The 14377-nt window shown below is 34.7% G+C and overlaps 1 protein-coding gene across 16 annotated transcripts in view; it reads right to left on the bottom strand.

The window, feature by feature from the left end:
- Positions 1–14377, bottom strand: part of PICALM (phosphatidylinositol binding clathrin assembly protein) — a 96978-nt gene that overhangs the window by 56600 nt on the left and 26001 nt on the right. For all 16 annotated transcript variants that reach the window (XM_081153097.1, XM_081153096.1, XM_081153106.1 and 13 more), the window contains exons 2-4: positions 9004–9146; positions 4939–5014; positions 2538–2640 (exon numbers count right to left, since the gene is read on the bottom strand). In XM_081153097.1, coding sequence (XP_081009223.1) covers positions 2538–2640; positions 4939–5014; positions 9004–9123 — 299 coding nt within the window. In that variant the 5' untranslated portion in view covers positions 9124–9146. The remainder of the gene's footprint in view (positions 1–2537; positions 2641–4938; positions 5015–9003; positions 9147–14377) is intronic.

Below are 14377 nucleotides of genomic sequence, written 5' to 3'. Positions count from 1 at the left end.
TTGCTGGTGGGAACGTAAAACAGTTCAACTGCTTTAAAAAAAAGAAAAAATTTGGCAGTTCCTCAAGAAGCTAACCATAAGTTACCACATGGACTCAGCAATTCCACTCCTAGGTACATGCCAAAGAGAACTAAAAAGAATCCACACAAAAATTTATTCACCAATGCTCATAGGAGCACTATTCCTTCCTATTAGCCAAAAAGTAGAAACCACTCAAATGCCCATCAGCTGATGAATAAAGAAAATGTAGTATAATCCATACAACAGAATATTATTCAGTCATAAAAAGTAACAAAGTACTGCCCAGCTGGCATGGCTCAGTGGTTGATCGTCGACCTAAGAATCAGGTCATGGTTTGATTCCCAGTAAGGGCACATGACCGGGTTGCAAGCTCAATCCCCAGTAGGGGACGTGCAGGAGGCAGCTCACTGATGTTTCTCTCTCATTGATGTTTCTCTCTCCCTCTCCCTTAGTCTCTCTGAAATCAGTAAAAACATATTTTAAAAAAAAAAAGAAAAAGAAACGAAGTTCTGATCCATGCTACAACAAGGTTGCTACAACTTGAATAGATTATGCTAAGTGAAAGAAGCTAGACAGAAAAGGCCACATGTTATGATTCCAGCATAAAATAGGAACTATAAAAAAGAACCAGTCAGAAATGAAGAATACAATAACTGAAATGAAACACACACTAGAAGGAATCAACACCAGATAAGATAAAGCACAGGATCGAATCAGCAATTTGAAAGACAAGATAGTAGAAAACATCCAATCAGAGCAGCAAAAAGAAAAAAGAATTTTTAAAAAATAAGGATCGTTTAAGGGACCTCTGGGACAGTATCAAATGTAACAACAGTAGCATCATGGAGGTACCAGAAAAAGAGAAAAAGCAAGGGATTGAGAATCTATTTGAAGAAATAATGGCTGAAAGCTTCCCTAACTTGAAGGAAAAAGACACACAAGTCCAAAAAGCTCAGAGAGTCCCAAACAAGATGAACCCAAAGAGGCCCACACCAACACACATAATTAAAATACAAAAGGTTAAAGACAAAGTGATCATTTTAAAAGCAGCAAGAGAAAAGCAGCTAGTTACCTACAAGGAAACCTCCAAAGACTCAGTTGATTTCACAACAGAAATTTTGCAGGCCAGAAGGGACTGGCCAGAAATATTCAAAGTGATGAAAACCAAGGACCTACAACCAAGATTACTCTATCCAGCACGGCTATCATTTAGAATATATGGTCAGATAAAGAGCTTCCCAGACAAGAAAAAGCTAAAGAAGTTCATCACCATCAAGCTAGTAATGCAAGATATGTTAAAGGGATTTCTTTAAAGAAGAAAAAGATAAAGAATATGAATAATAAAATGCCAGTAACTACATATCTATCAACAATTACTTTAAATGCAAATGGATTAAATGCTCCAATCAAAAGACATAAGGTGACTGAATGGATAAGAAAACAAGACCTTTACACATGCTGTGTACAAGAGACTCACTTCAGGTAGAAATACACACAGACTAAAAGAGAGGGGAAAAGATAATTCATAAAAATGGAAACATACAAAAAAAGCTGGGGTAGCAAAATAGACTTTAAAACAAAAGCTACAAGAGACAAAAGAAGGACGCAGAAATCCCACTCCTGGGTATTTTTCTGAAGAAACCAAAACAATAAATCGAAAAGACATATGCATCAATATGATCACTGCAACATTATTGACAATAGCCAAAATACGGAAGCAACTTAAGTGTTCATCAACAGATAAATGGATAAAGAAGTGGTACATATATGCTGGATTATGACTCAGCCAAAGAAAAGAATGAAATCTTGCCACCTGAAACAACATGGATGTATCTAGAGGGTAAGAAAAATGCCAGATGATTTCATTTACATGTGACATCTAAAAAACCAAAATAAATAACCAGACAGAAACAGACTCATAGATACAGAGAAGACTGTAATGACTGCCAGATGGGAGGGCTGTTGGGAGGATGGGTGAAAAAGATGAAGGGATTTAAAGTACAAATTGGTAGTTACAGAATAGTTATGGTGATGTAAAGTATAGCACAGGGAACATAATCAATAATATTGTAATAACTATATATGGTGTCTGTGTGTACTAGTTTTATCAGGGTGATCACTTTGTAAGTTATATAAATAGCTAATTGCTATACACCTGTAAATAATATTGCATGTCAAGTATAATTAAAAAATAAAAATTATTATAAAAATGTTATGTTTTGGGATTTGATCATAGTGATGTTGCACAACTTTGTAATTATACTAAAAACCACTGAATTGTAAACTTTAAAAGGGTGAATTTTATGTTGTGTAAACTCAATAAAGTTGTTACAAAATTTTAAAATCCTAGTGCAAAAAGTATCTGATGTACATCTTCAAGGAAAACTGAAGTTCAATCTTTTTAAACTGGCCTAAAATTCCATAATTCATAATCTGATAATTTTTATAGTTTACATTTTTAAATATTCAAATCCATTTGATGTCAAGAAAAAGAAAAGAAATAAAGCTTAACTCACCCTCTTTTCACTTTTGTGAAATCAAATGCAACTTGTCTGTATGAAACTGCTTTTTCATTTAGATATCTACTATACCGCCTAATAAATGTAGACATGTCATATCCTGTAAATAAAAAAAATTTTTTTTAAAGTTTTTATAAATTATTAAAATCCCAATTTGCTTAGCAAACCAACTCATTTCACCCAATGGCCATGTCTTGATATTCCAACTCAATTTTGTGATGTAAATTTAATGACTACTGAAGAATATTAAAATAAAATTAAGACTTCACATTTTAAGTCAGGTACATCATACATGGCTTTGAAACACCTTCTCCCTTAGAATTTCACTAAAATGATAATTCTACTCTGCTTCAGATCATCATTCCTATCTTTCACTTATTAGGAATTAGAAAAATATGTTCTCTTACACTACTTGATAACATTATAACTCAAATTTAACATCCTATGAAACCACAACCTCACTCCTCAATTCATTAAGGACTTTTATAATTTTCACACCTTAGACATTAGTAGTTGTTTGTTATTTAGAACAACAATAACCATGTATGCCCACCCTATTAAGAAGTACAGAAAATAATTGCATAGTACAATGAAACAAATGTAAATATGCAAGTTTAAGGCATAACAAAAAAACAATTTTATGTTTTCAATAAAACTTTCTAAATGAATACCTAAATCATCCTAAAGTTTTGTTTCATTATAATCATGAGATCTGAAAATTTCAGCAACATAAAATCTAATCAATGTTATAAAAGGAAAAAAATCTGGTATTTTAATTATTGCCTTACTCAAGAAGTCTATAAATTTTTGCTCCTCATTGAAAAGCAGGTCCATTTTATTTTGGCTCATCTGCATTTAACAAATTTAACCCTTTTTGATGATCTCTGCTACCGCAAAAAGATAATACCAAAACAACCAGAAAAGAAAATGAAAAGTGACTGGATTTAACATAATCACCAGTTCATTTATTCAGCAAATACTTTTTCAATGCCTACTAAATGCAACTGAAGAAAAATTAGTGAACAAAACAGAAAAAAAAAAATCACTGTCCTCCTAAATCCACAGCCACTGGCACATTTGATAAGGTGTTACATATTCACATTCCCCAGCTCTTTAGTTTCGCACTGTTCCCTCTAATTAACTCTAGCCTCTCTACTGGGGGAAATACCTCTCATCCTTCAAGGCTCAATCTCTGAAACTTTCCCTGAACTCTTTGTGCTCATTATTCCTACTCCAAGTACAGCTCATAGCTATTAGATGTGCACAGTATCTATCTAACTCACTAGACAGGAAGCTTATTTATATTTATATACACCTAGTATAACACCTAGTACATATTTAATAAAATATACAAGACCTCACCCAAAAAAATACATCAGCAATCAAAAATTACTTTTCGCCCTAGCTGGTTTTGCTCAGTAGTTAGAGCATCGGCCTGCAGACTGAAGTGTCCTCTTCCCTCTTTTCTCAACTCCAAAACCTTTGATGGTTTCTCACTGCATTACAAAATCCCAACTCTATCAAGTTCTTCTGTGCCTGATTTTAGCCCCAAACAGCTTCTTGAAGGCTATCTGCCACTACATAATCTCCAATACATCATCCATACATTCTATTCACATTCACTTGCTCTATAAATCTCAAATACCCCATGTTCTCTCCCATCTGTGTTTGTGTGTGTACTTTGCTTAAGCCAACTCATGATCCTATCCATCTTTCAAAGCCCAGCACAAATTTCACCTTCTCTAAAGACATTTCCCAGATAGAGCCTTACTGTTGGATATTCCCATCATTTGGTGTATCTTTTATGAGGTTCTTCCTAAAGTTGGCATTCTATAATGCTAACGACTTAGTTCTGGAACTAAGTGCAGTAAATCTCATTAAGACAGAATGTGCATGGAAGGCTACACCACCAGATTACAGGAATTTCAAGTTACTAAATTAAAAATAAAATAACAGATGTATCAATGAGCAATTCATCTGAACAAAGCACTGCTTACCTTTGCTACTAAATGTATGTTACCGACTACATTTTTTGGAATAAAGTATAAAATAATAACATTAACAACGAAAGTAGACACTTACATACTGTTTCTTGTGTGCCAGGCATTGCTTTAAGCACTTTACATTTATTAACTAGGTTAGCCTCATGACAATCTTATAGGGTAGGAGCTACCATTATTCCTGATCTCAAACTACTACCCTATACTGTTTCTCAAAGAGCTTTAGGCATCAAGTAATAAAGTCAATCTTAATCTTCACATTAAAATACAGTTTTTTCTTTCCTACAACTACTAAAATGAGGTTCCTGTACAGCACATGTTCTAAAAGACAGAGATCAACTCTGCAGTAATCACCACATGGAGTCACTCTTGATATTCTATAACTATGTTGTCTTTACCTTGCAATCCACTTTTATCCAAAAAATTGCTTAAGTTAAACAACGTGTTTCTTGAAGCCAAATACTGAATAAAACGCTGGAAAAACAAAAACAAATAATTATTTCAAATTAAGGTACTGCCATCTAACAAATTCTAATTTGAGAATTAAGGAGAAAAGCAGTTAACACATTTCATTACGTTTATCTAGTTTAAATTTCTCATCCTCAGTCCTCCTATTAACTAGTTACCAATCCTAAAAACATGTATTTTTCATTAGCATACAGGAATTTATTAAAGCCTAATGCCCACAGCTATGTAAATCAAAATAAAAAGAAATAGGCACATTTAAACTGAAATCTGTAATTCTGCCCTTTTTTGCAGCATATTTGGACTATACCTAATCATACTCAGGTCGCGTCTTTTTTTTAAAAAGAAAAATACTTATATCATACAAGAGAACATTATAGACATCCTCTTACCCACTGTCCAGATTAAACACATTACAATATTCACTTAGAGCTTCTTACAGAATCAAAACATTATAGACTCTATTGAAGACATACACACCCATTCCCTCTCTCCCTTTTCAGACGCAATCACTTTTCTGAGTAGGTATATATCATTCCCACGTTTTTAAAATTTTACTACATATATAAGTATCTATTAACTGTACATAATTGTTTTCTATTTTAAATATACAGAAATATCATACTGTACTTTTCTAATGTGCTTGTAACAACTTTTTTCCCAAGAATTATTCATTTATTTATGTAGATCTAGTTCATTCATTTTTAATGATGTTGTAGTATTTCAATGAACTACTATAATATTATGTATCCATTTCTTTATGAATATTAAAGTTCTGGCCAATTCCACTATTATTAATAATGTTTAATTGACATCTTTGTACTTGGTCTCCATTTGCAAGCATACAAGAGTTTTTCATAACACTTAGGGTTGAACTGTTGGGTCAGCATGTATGTAAAAGTTCATCTTCTCAAAATGCTCTCCAAACTCCTTACCATAGAACACTATCTGAACTTTCCATTACATACAAACACAAAAAGGAGAGCTAAAGAAACTCCTTTCAATTTCACTTCTCCTTAGGATTTCTTTTTTTTTTTTTTGAGTTTGCAGAGGATTACCATCAATTAGGATATACACCATCACTCCCAATTCAATCTTGTTGATCTGATATCACCCTAAACAAACAAACCAGGATTTTGAAAAACAATCTGTAAATCAAAGACTCACCTTTCATCACTTATCCTAAAAACAACCTGTTCAAAATGGCAAATATTAGACTCTGATTTTCATAAGCTTTGGTAATTCTTTGTTGTGAGGGCCTGTCCTATGCATTATAAGATGTTTAGAAGCATCTTGCCCCCTACCCACTAGGTGCCATTAGCATTCCCTCCAGTTGTGACAAATGTCCCCTGGGTGAGGGTGGATCACTCTTTTCCTCTCCCCAATTTGAGAACCATTATTCCATGGTAACTACAGAACAGTTAAGATCCTATGCATACTCTCTCATAGGCTAATGACTGCCAATGCGAACACCTGAGGGTTGCATAAACTAGCACAAAAAATGAGAACACTGAACTTGTCTTAGCTGCTTAAGAGAAACTAAAAATGAGTTTATCTAAAACTCATACTGAAATGCTATCTTTCTCTTCCTGTCAGTCAACTCTAAGGAATGACAGTAGACTTTCTGTTTGCCTTTATCAAGGTTTTGCTTCTAGTATTATCACCTTATTTACAGCCACTTTAATCTGGCACTGCAGTTGGTTATATCTGTAGCTTTTTCTTTTTAAAGAATAAACCACAGCCTGGCTGACGTGGCTCAGCAGTTGAGCAACAACCTATGATCCAAGAGGTCAAGGTTCGATTCCCAGTCAGGGCACACACATGGGGTTTCGAGCTTGATCCCCAGTAGGGGGCGTGCAGGAGGCAGCCGATCAATGACCCTCTTATCATTCATGTTTCTATCTCCCTCTCCCTCTTCCTTCCTCTCTCTGAAATCAATAAAAACATATTTTTTTAAAAAAAGAATAAACTAAAGTTGACCCTTGAACAATGTGGGGGTTGAGGTGCCAATCCCAAAGCAGTAGGAAAAATCCACTGTAACTTTTAAGTCTCCCAAAACTTAATTACTACTATTATCCTACTGTTGACTGGAAGCCTTACCAATAACAAACAACTGAGCACATGTATGTTTGTTATAGATATTATATACTGTATTCTTACAATAAAGTAAGCTAGAGAAAAGAAAATGTTATTAAAAGTCTAAAGGAAAATACATTTACAATATTTATTGAAAAAAATCCACATATTAGCAAACCCATAAAATATAAGTCCATGTTGTTCAAGGGCCGACCGTACATTTTTTAAATAAGAAATACATGTAAGTCCGATATCCTTTGGAAAACAATCATGATCTTAAGTAAACACATTACTGATAAAAGTGATTATCCTATGTAAGATCAAAATGTTTCCAGTTACATTGATATTAATATATCCAAGCATTTCTACTGATTCTATATACTGGTTGTAAGAAATTAGAAAGCAACTGAGTAACATATGGTAATTATGTCCTAAAAATGGTCATGCCTATTGACTAAATAATGTTTCAGGTAACACTTCTGGAAATAACTTTTAAAACTTAAAAACTACAAATGAAATCATTTAATGTGGTGCTATAACAGTGAATAGTAAGAAAACCAAACGTCCAGCAATGGGAACAGTTAAGAAAATCATGGAGCATATGATCAACTATGTAATAACTAAAGATGATAAATACAAAGAGCATAGAACACAGAGATGCTTATGGTACAATATATTAAAAAACTAAATATAATATTTTATCCAGATATAGCTATAAAAATACTTTTGGACAAGGACCAAATAAAGACAAAAAACACCAAAGTGTGAAAAAAGATCTGTTGCAATGATAAAGTTGTAGGTAAATTTCTCTTTTATTTCTGAACTTTAATGATGCTCTATTGGTATATGTCTAAGGTAACAGAAGAGTCTCATGACTGAAGAGCTCAAAATGAGTAAAGTCATGGGTGTCAGAAAGTCATTACGCTCAGAAGTCTAACACCAATGACTATTCCCTCCCTATCTCTATGGAAGCTATCTCCCAGTCGGCTGCATTTTTCTAAGGTACAAACCAATGTAGATTTGTCTAGTTACACTCAAATGTTCTTTTAACACAATTTTACAAGTATAGTATACTGGGCTAAGAAAGTCATTTAAGCTAAGAACTCAAAAATGAGCTGCTAGACTTGCATAGAAAAAAAAAGATGATTCTCTCCAAACATTAAACTGCAAAAGCTTGTGCATCTTATCTGTTCCCCTTTTGGGTAAAGGAGACTTCAGATACACATCTCGTCTCTGCTGAAGAAGGCATTCTTCAATCAGTCCTTCTAAGCAAAAGGCCATACATAACACTCCTGAATTAGGGAAAATGCTTCCACAGACTATGAGATCAAACAAATCTGATTAGTCTATAGTAAAAAGGCAATTGGATATAGACAAACACACACAGTGGTACCTCAGTTTTCTAATGTAATCCATTCCAGAAGACCATTCGAGTTCTGAAATGTTCGAATACCGAGGGATCAACAGCTGACAGCTAGGCCTCAGGATCTTGCACTCAGCGGAAGCCATGTGGCATGTCCAACTTCCGAGGTGTGTTAGAAAACTGAAGCATTTCCTTCCGGGTTTATGGCATTCGTAAACCGAAATTGTCGTCATTGGACATTCGAAAACCGAGGTACCACTTGTAGTCCATACACAAGGCCTGCAAACACCCGTGATGTTCTATAGAACCTATCTCTAGGCATTAATCTTTGATTCTTGATCCCATTATTGAAGCCCTCTGTGCTCTGGCCCACTTTCTGCTTTCTGGCTTACAAGCCATCTTTCCCCAAATTGTAAGGTCTACAACTATATTTCTTCCTAGGCACCGCACCTTGCCCTTTCTACTGGTACTCTTTAGTTGCGGAAGCCATTCCTGAAGTTTCAGGGAGAGAAGCTGAATAATCACACCAGTATTCTTGTTAACCAAAAATTCTGCTTACCTCATTTCCATACACCATCAAATGATGAGTTGTAATGAGAGATTTGAAGACCACCACCCAACTACTGTTAGTAGTTCTTTCAAATAAACTGTCTGCCAACTGTGGGATGTTCACATTCATCTCATTTGTGCACTGAATTAAGTCTGCAATAAAAAGAAAAGAGATTAATTTATTCTCTGGCTTTAGTTTATTGTTAATGTCAGATCTGCATACTAACAGATGAAAAATCTAACAGAGTGGAGCAACAACAGGTAGTTTGCAAAAGTTGTTAAAAGCCTCTCAGAAGAACTGAGACCACTATAATCCACCTGAGAAGTAAACAGGGTATTAATTAGGAAGACATAAATGATCAATAATACAAGAAAGTAAATCGAACTCCCTCAGAGAGTAATTCACCCTCAAATATTTTATTTATCTGAAAAGGAATTGTTTCAAGGCCTTGAGGAACTTTCACAGTCTTTTACTACTGAAAACCTTTGGAGTTACAATACTAGTATTACTCAACCCTACCTTTAAAAAAACTTTTAAAAAATCATACATGTGGAAGCATGAACAAGCTAAAGGTTAAGCTATCTTTATTAATACCCTCCCTAGAATACTGTGTTTGCACTAACAGGAAGATAACAGATATGTATGGTCTCAGAGAATAGGATCTCGGTTTGTTTATATAAAATAATTCTCATTTTTTTCTCCCTTCCATTCTACTGTGTTATCTCAAATATCAGTTGACAGCAACTAGCTAACACTGCCAAAACTAAAAAATGGACTGAAGTTTCTTACTGCAATAAATTTCCAAATAAAAAATGATCCAGAAATTCTACTTAGTATTACTCTGAAAAAGTTAAAACAGAAGTTCTAATTTTATATTTCAAACTAGAAAGCATTACTATAAAATAATCTACTATACAATTGTTTTAGCACTAAAACTGAAAAAAAGCTCTTTTAAGACCACAAAATTTCCCCACAATCTACTTAAGAGATTATTATTGGCAAACTCAACAAAAGAGAAAATACAAAGTATGATCCAATTCAGAGAATTAATAGAAAGACCAAGAAATGAGTTGTTTTACTTTTAAAGTATATATAAATATCTCAGTTGTAACTACCATAAAGGGGGGGAAATTAAAGTTACTTATGACTCATTAGCAGTTTGTCCACTTTTAATCTTCACTGCATAATAATTAAATATGAATTCAAGTGACCTAATTTGACCTTGATTGCTAGAAAGAAACATCAGTGTAACTATGGCCAATTATCTGCTTACAATCTTTTTAAAATGTTTGTTCTAACATGTCCAATTATTAAACAAAGTAACATTTGATAAGCAAATCCATTTTAGATAAGCAGTTACCCTGGCCAACAATGCTTAAAGAACAAAGCACAACAGTCAGAGTGCCCATGGAACAGAAAAATGACACAAGGCTTTCACAATTCAGACTACTGGCAACAAAATTTAATAGCACATTCAACTTGCTAGGTATGGTTCAGCTCCTGAAAGTAAAAAGTAGAATATGATCTCTGCCGTCTCTGAATCTTCTTGATACCTGTCCTATGGCACTGAAAATATACTACACTTGCCTTCTTTCCAAAGCTAAGCTTTCTTTGCCTCTCGAAATATAATCTACTGAGAGCAAGGCCTATCCATCTCTTGCTCATTGTGAATTCTTTAAAACTTCAAGCACAGTGGTCAAGTTCTGAATCTAATTACAAGAAGTTATATTCCTAGCCTTCTTCCTATCATTTTACATAATCTAGTTTTCTATATCCTTCCAGAAACTGTCTTGACAAGCTATTCAGTTCTTAAATAGTTAATTCTTTATGGTCACATCAACGGTCATTTTAACTCCTCAGAATCTTATTTTATCAGTTTTCAAAATTCAACCTGTCACAAAATTTCTTATCACAATATTTCCCCAAATGTAGTCCTACCTCTGTTTATATACACTCCCTAAAGCCAATCAGTAACCAAGTCTCCTAAACCTCCAGCAATTCCACTTTCTCCTCTCCATCCCACTATCACTGCCAAAGCCAGAGTTCAAATATTACTTATTTCTTAACGAGGGGGTACCACTTCTCCTGGGAGCATTCAAAGATTGGGGAGATTGTAATGCTCTCTGAGGGGGTTTACTGGCATTTAATATCAAAAACGAAGGAAACTGTTCTGCAATGTACAATCGGCACTCCACAATTAAAAACCTGCCGCACCCCCAGGTGTCCTCACTGAGAAATGTTGGGCTGATCTTCACTTTTTTAGAATATATATCTTTATTGATTTCAGAGAGAGGAAGGGAGAGGGCAAGAGACAGAAACATCAGTGATGAGAGCGTCATTGATTGGCTGCCTCCTGTATGCCCCCCACTGGGGATAGAGCCTGCAACCCGGGCACGTGTCCTGACCTGACCGGGAACTGAACCATGATCTTCTGGATCACAGGTTGATGCTCAACTGCTGAGCCACGCTGGCTGGGCTGATCTTCACTTTTAATGACACCTGATTTGGGGACTCACTCCCCCACACACCAAATATTCTCTAAACTACTACACAACACTTACTGTCACTGCTTAACTTCAATGATTTCCTCACTGCTTAAAGGATGGGAATACATTTCATCCTTGTCAATATCCTTCTTGAATCTGTTTCCAACACAAACCCACTTTACAGTGTTCTGTGATGTACCTTGCTGTTTTACATCCAGATCTTTCCATTCTTGCTCATTCTTCCAAATGAATGTAGCCTTCCTCTCTGGGAAGTCTTCCCCTTCACACACTAAGGCCTCCATACAGTGGGTAAAAGTAGCACATAATTCTATACTACAGAATTACTCTACACTGTAATTATTTACTTCCAAATCATTCTCTTCTACTAGACTGAGAAAACTGAAAAGGATCTGGCAAACATTTTTGTGAATGAATAGCAATTTCCATGCTATTCATCACAGAGCTAAGTAAACTGCTACATTAGTCAGATAAAGCCTAATCTTAAATGAAGCCAAAGGTATAGATTTCAGCTTCAACTACAATATTTTACATATTATAATACACATTATCTGTTATATTTCCTTTGTGATCAGCTCTCCCCCAGCATCACTTTGCTTCAGTTACATTGCTATCTCCTTTGCAATGCCTCCCATACACCAAGTACTCTTACCTCAGGTGCCCAGCACTTGCTGTTCCTTCTGCCTAGAATACCCTTCTCTCAGATATCTATACTTCTTGCCCCCTTGCTTTTATTCCTATAGTTCTCTGCTCAAATGTCACCTTATCAGATGAACATCTCTGAATATTTACAAAAAAATAACAGCTTTACGGCACTCCTCTACCTCAAAACCCTCACTACACCTCCTTACTTTGCTTTATTTCTCTCCAAAGCACTTATCATCACCTAGCTCATCCTAATTTGTTTAAAGTCTTTCTCTCCCAATTAAAATACAAATTCCATGCGGGCAGGGCTCTGTTTTCTTCTCTGCTGTATTCCCAAAGGCCTAGAATAGTGCCTCACAGTGGTCACTCTTTCTTCTTTAGTAAGTACATTCATTTTAGTATGCATATAGGTAGGCAGTTCTGACATGACTCTTTAAAAAAAGTATCCAAATGTTAATTTTTATATAGACTAAAGCAACAATTACAACTATCTGCACAACCGGCTCTTTCCAAAAGGTTGAAAAACTAAGCTGAGCCCATTCCATGTGAAAATTTTCAAATTTCAAGTTAAAGAAGATCTAACAAAGATTTTTATTGTAATGTTTATGAAAACAATGTTTTAGAAATGGCCACATAAAAATTAAATAACTTCAGATGCTAAAATATTAATATTTTACATGTAACAGGGAAAACAAAATGAGTTCATGCTGAGATTATGAATCCAGAGTAGACCAAATGCAAAACCAAAATTATACAAATATTACTGAGAGGGGGAAAAAACAACTGAATAATTACACAAACTCTGCAGAACATACTTCCCCATAATATTTTAACTTAAGCAAGTCATTTTCTTTATGCAGTAATTTTTCCTCCACACGTTTCTACTATAGCTGTAACTCGAAAATGCTTCCAAGTCTGAAATCCAACAACTCAGGAAGGAAATGTTTTCCCCACTTCTGACTAAACAAAAGCAAACTGTCCCAAAGAAAAGTCGAGCATATCCCGGCAATCTTCATAGCTACTGCTTTTTCCATTCTCAATCCAGGAGATTTCATTTCTTAAAAAGCACAAACTTGGTATTAAATTTTCCTTACCAATCAAAAGGGTTCCAAAGTAGAAATACATCTTATGTTTTGTTTTAGCTATTTACCTTAAGAATTATAAAAACTGAAATACCTTCGTGAATGTTACATTATTAACAATTCCTAAACCCTACACTCAAATAACTACTACATGATGTACAGGTTATTTGCTTTAGGTAAAGATGAGAATTCATGAGGATTTCTAATACTTAAGGACAGGAAGAAACCAGGTCTATCATGGAAATAAAGAGCAATTTTCCAAACAGAGGTGACAGAAGGAACTAATCCCTACTATACAAAATGCTCTCTATTTTACTTAATATGCCTCTATAACAAACAATGTTTGGGGCAGATAAAGTAAATGTTAATTGTATTCATATATGTAAGGCACTTGGCCACAAGTAAAGTCACAGTAGCTCACTACTAAGTGACAGATCTATTAATAGAATTAAATTTTTGTAAAAGATAAGAGTACTTGGAAACACATATACGCAGTGAATACCCAATTAGCCACTTTAATGAAAGTCTAAAATTCTAACTAATTTAAAACAAAAACAGTAAGATTAGTAATGAAATGCAAAACAGTATTTTTGTATTCAGGGGAAAGTGTTTAGCAGGGTACAAAAATTTTAGAAGTGATCAGTTACTAGACAGTTTCGTTAATCTTATAGCCATATTCCTAGTGCAGGCCACAGCCTGTATAGACCTCCCCAGGCAGAGTTTACTAACCTTAGAAACTTAGGGTACTTAGGTTCACTTCCACAGAAAGTCAGCCAACCCAGCCAGCAGCATGCATCATTACAAAATGTAGAGGCCTCAAGTTCCCATCTAAACAGGCACTCACTAGGCTATATCAAAACTATGCTAATACCCAAATAGATTTTCTAATAAATGAGCTTGACTAAAAACAATACTAGTCTTTTCTTTAAAACAATATATCATAATCATTTAGCCAAATGCTACTATCTCTTTCAAAATGGTCAGTTTGAATAATACTCTTTGCAACTGCCTTCAGAATCAATTTTGATAACATAAGACTGATTTCTTCAATGATCTAGAAAGCTGAAGACACACTCAATTTGGAAGGCAATTTAAGTCGTTCATCAAATGTTGCTTCACTAATCGGATCTTTGAAATTATCCCTGGGAGGAG

The sequence above is a fragment of the Miniopterus schreibersii genome, assembly GCF_964146895.1.
Source record: "Miniopterus schreibersii genome assembly, chromosome: 12".
NCBI lineage: Eukaryota > Metazoa > Chordata > Mammalia > Chiroptera > Miniopteridae > Miniopterus > Miniopterus schreibersii.
The sequence above is the reverse complement of the archived record's forward strand: the minus strand, read 5'-3'. Positions and strand labels throughout refer to the sequence as shown.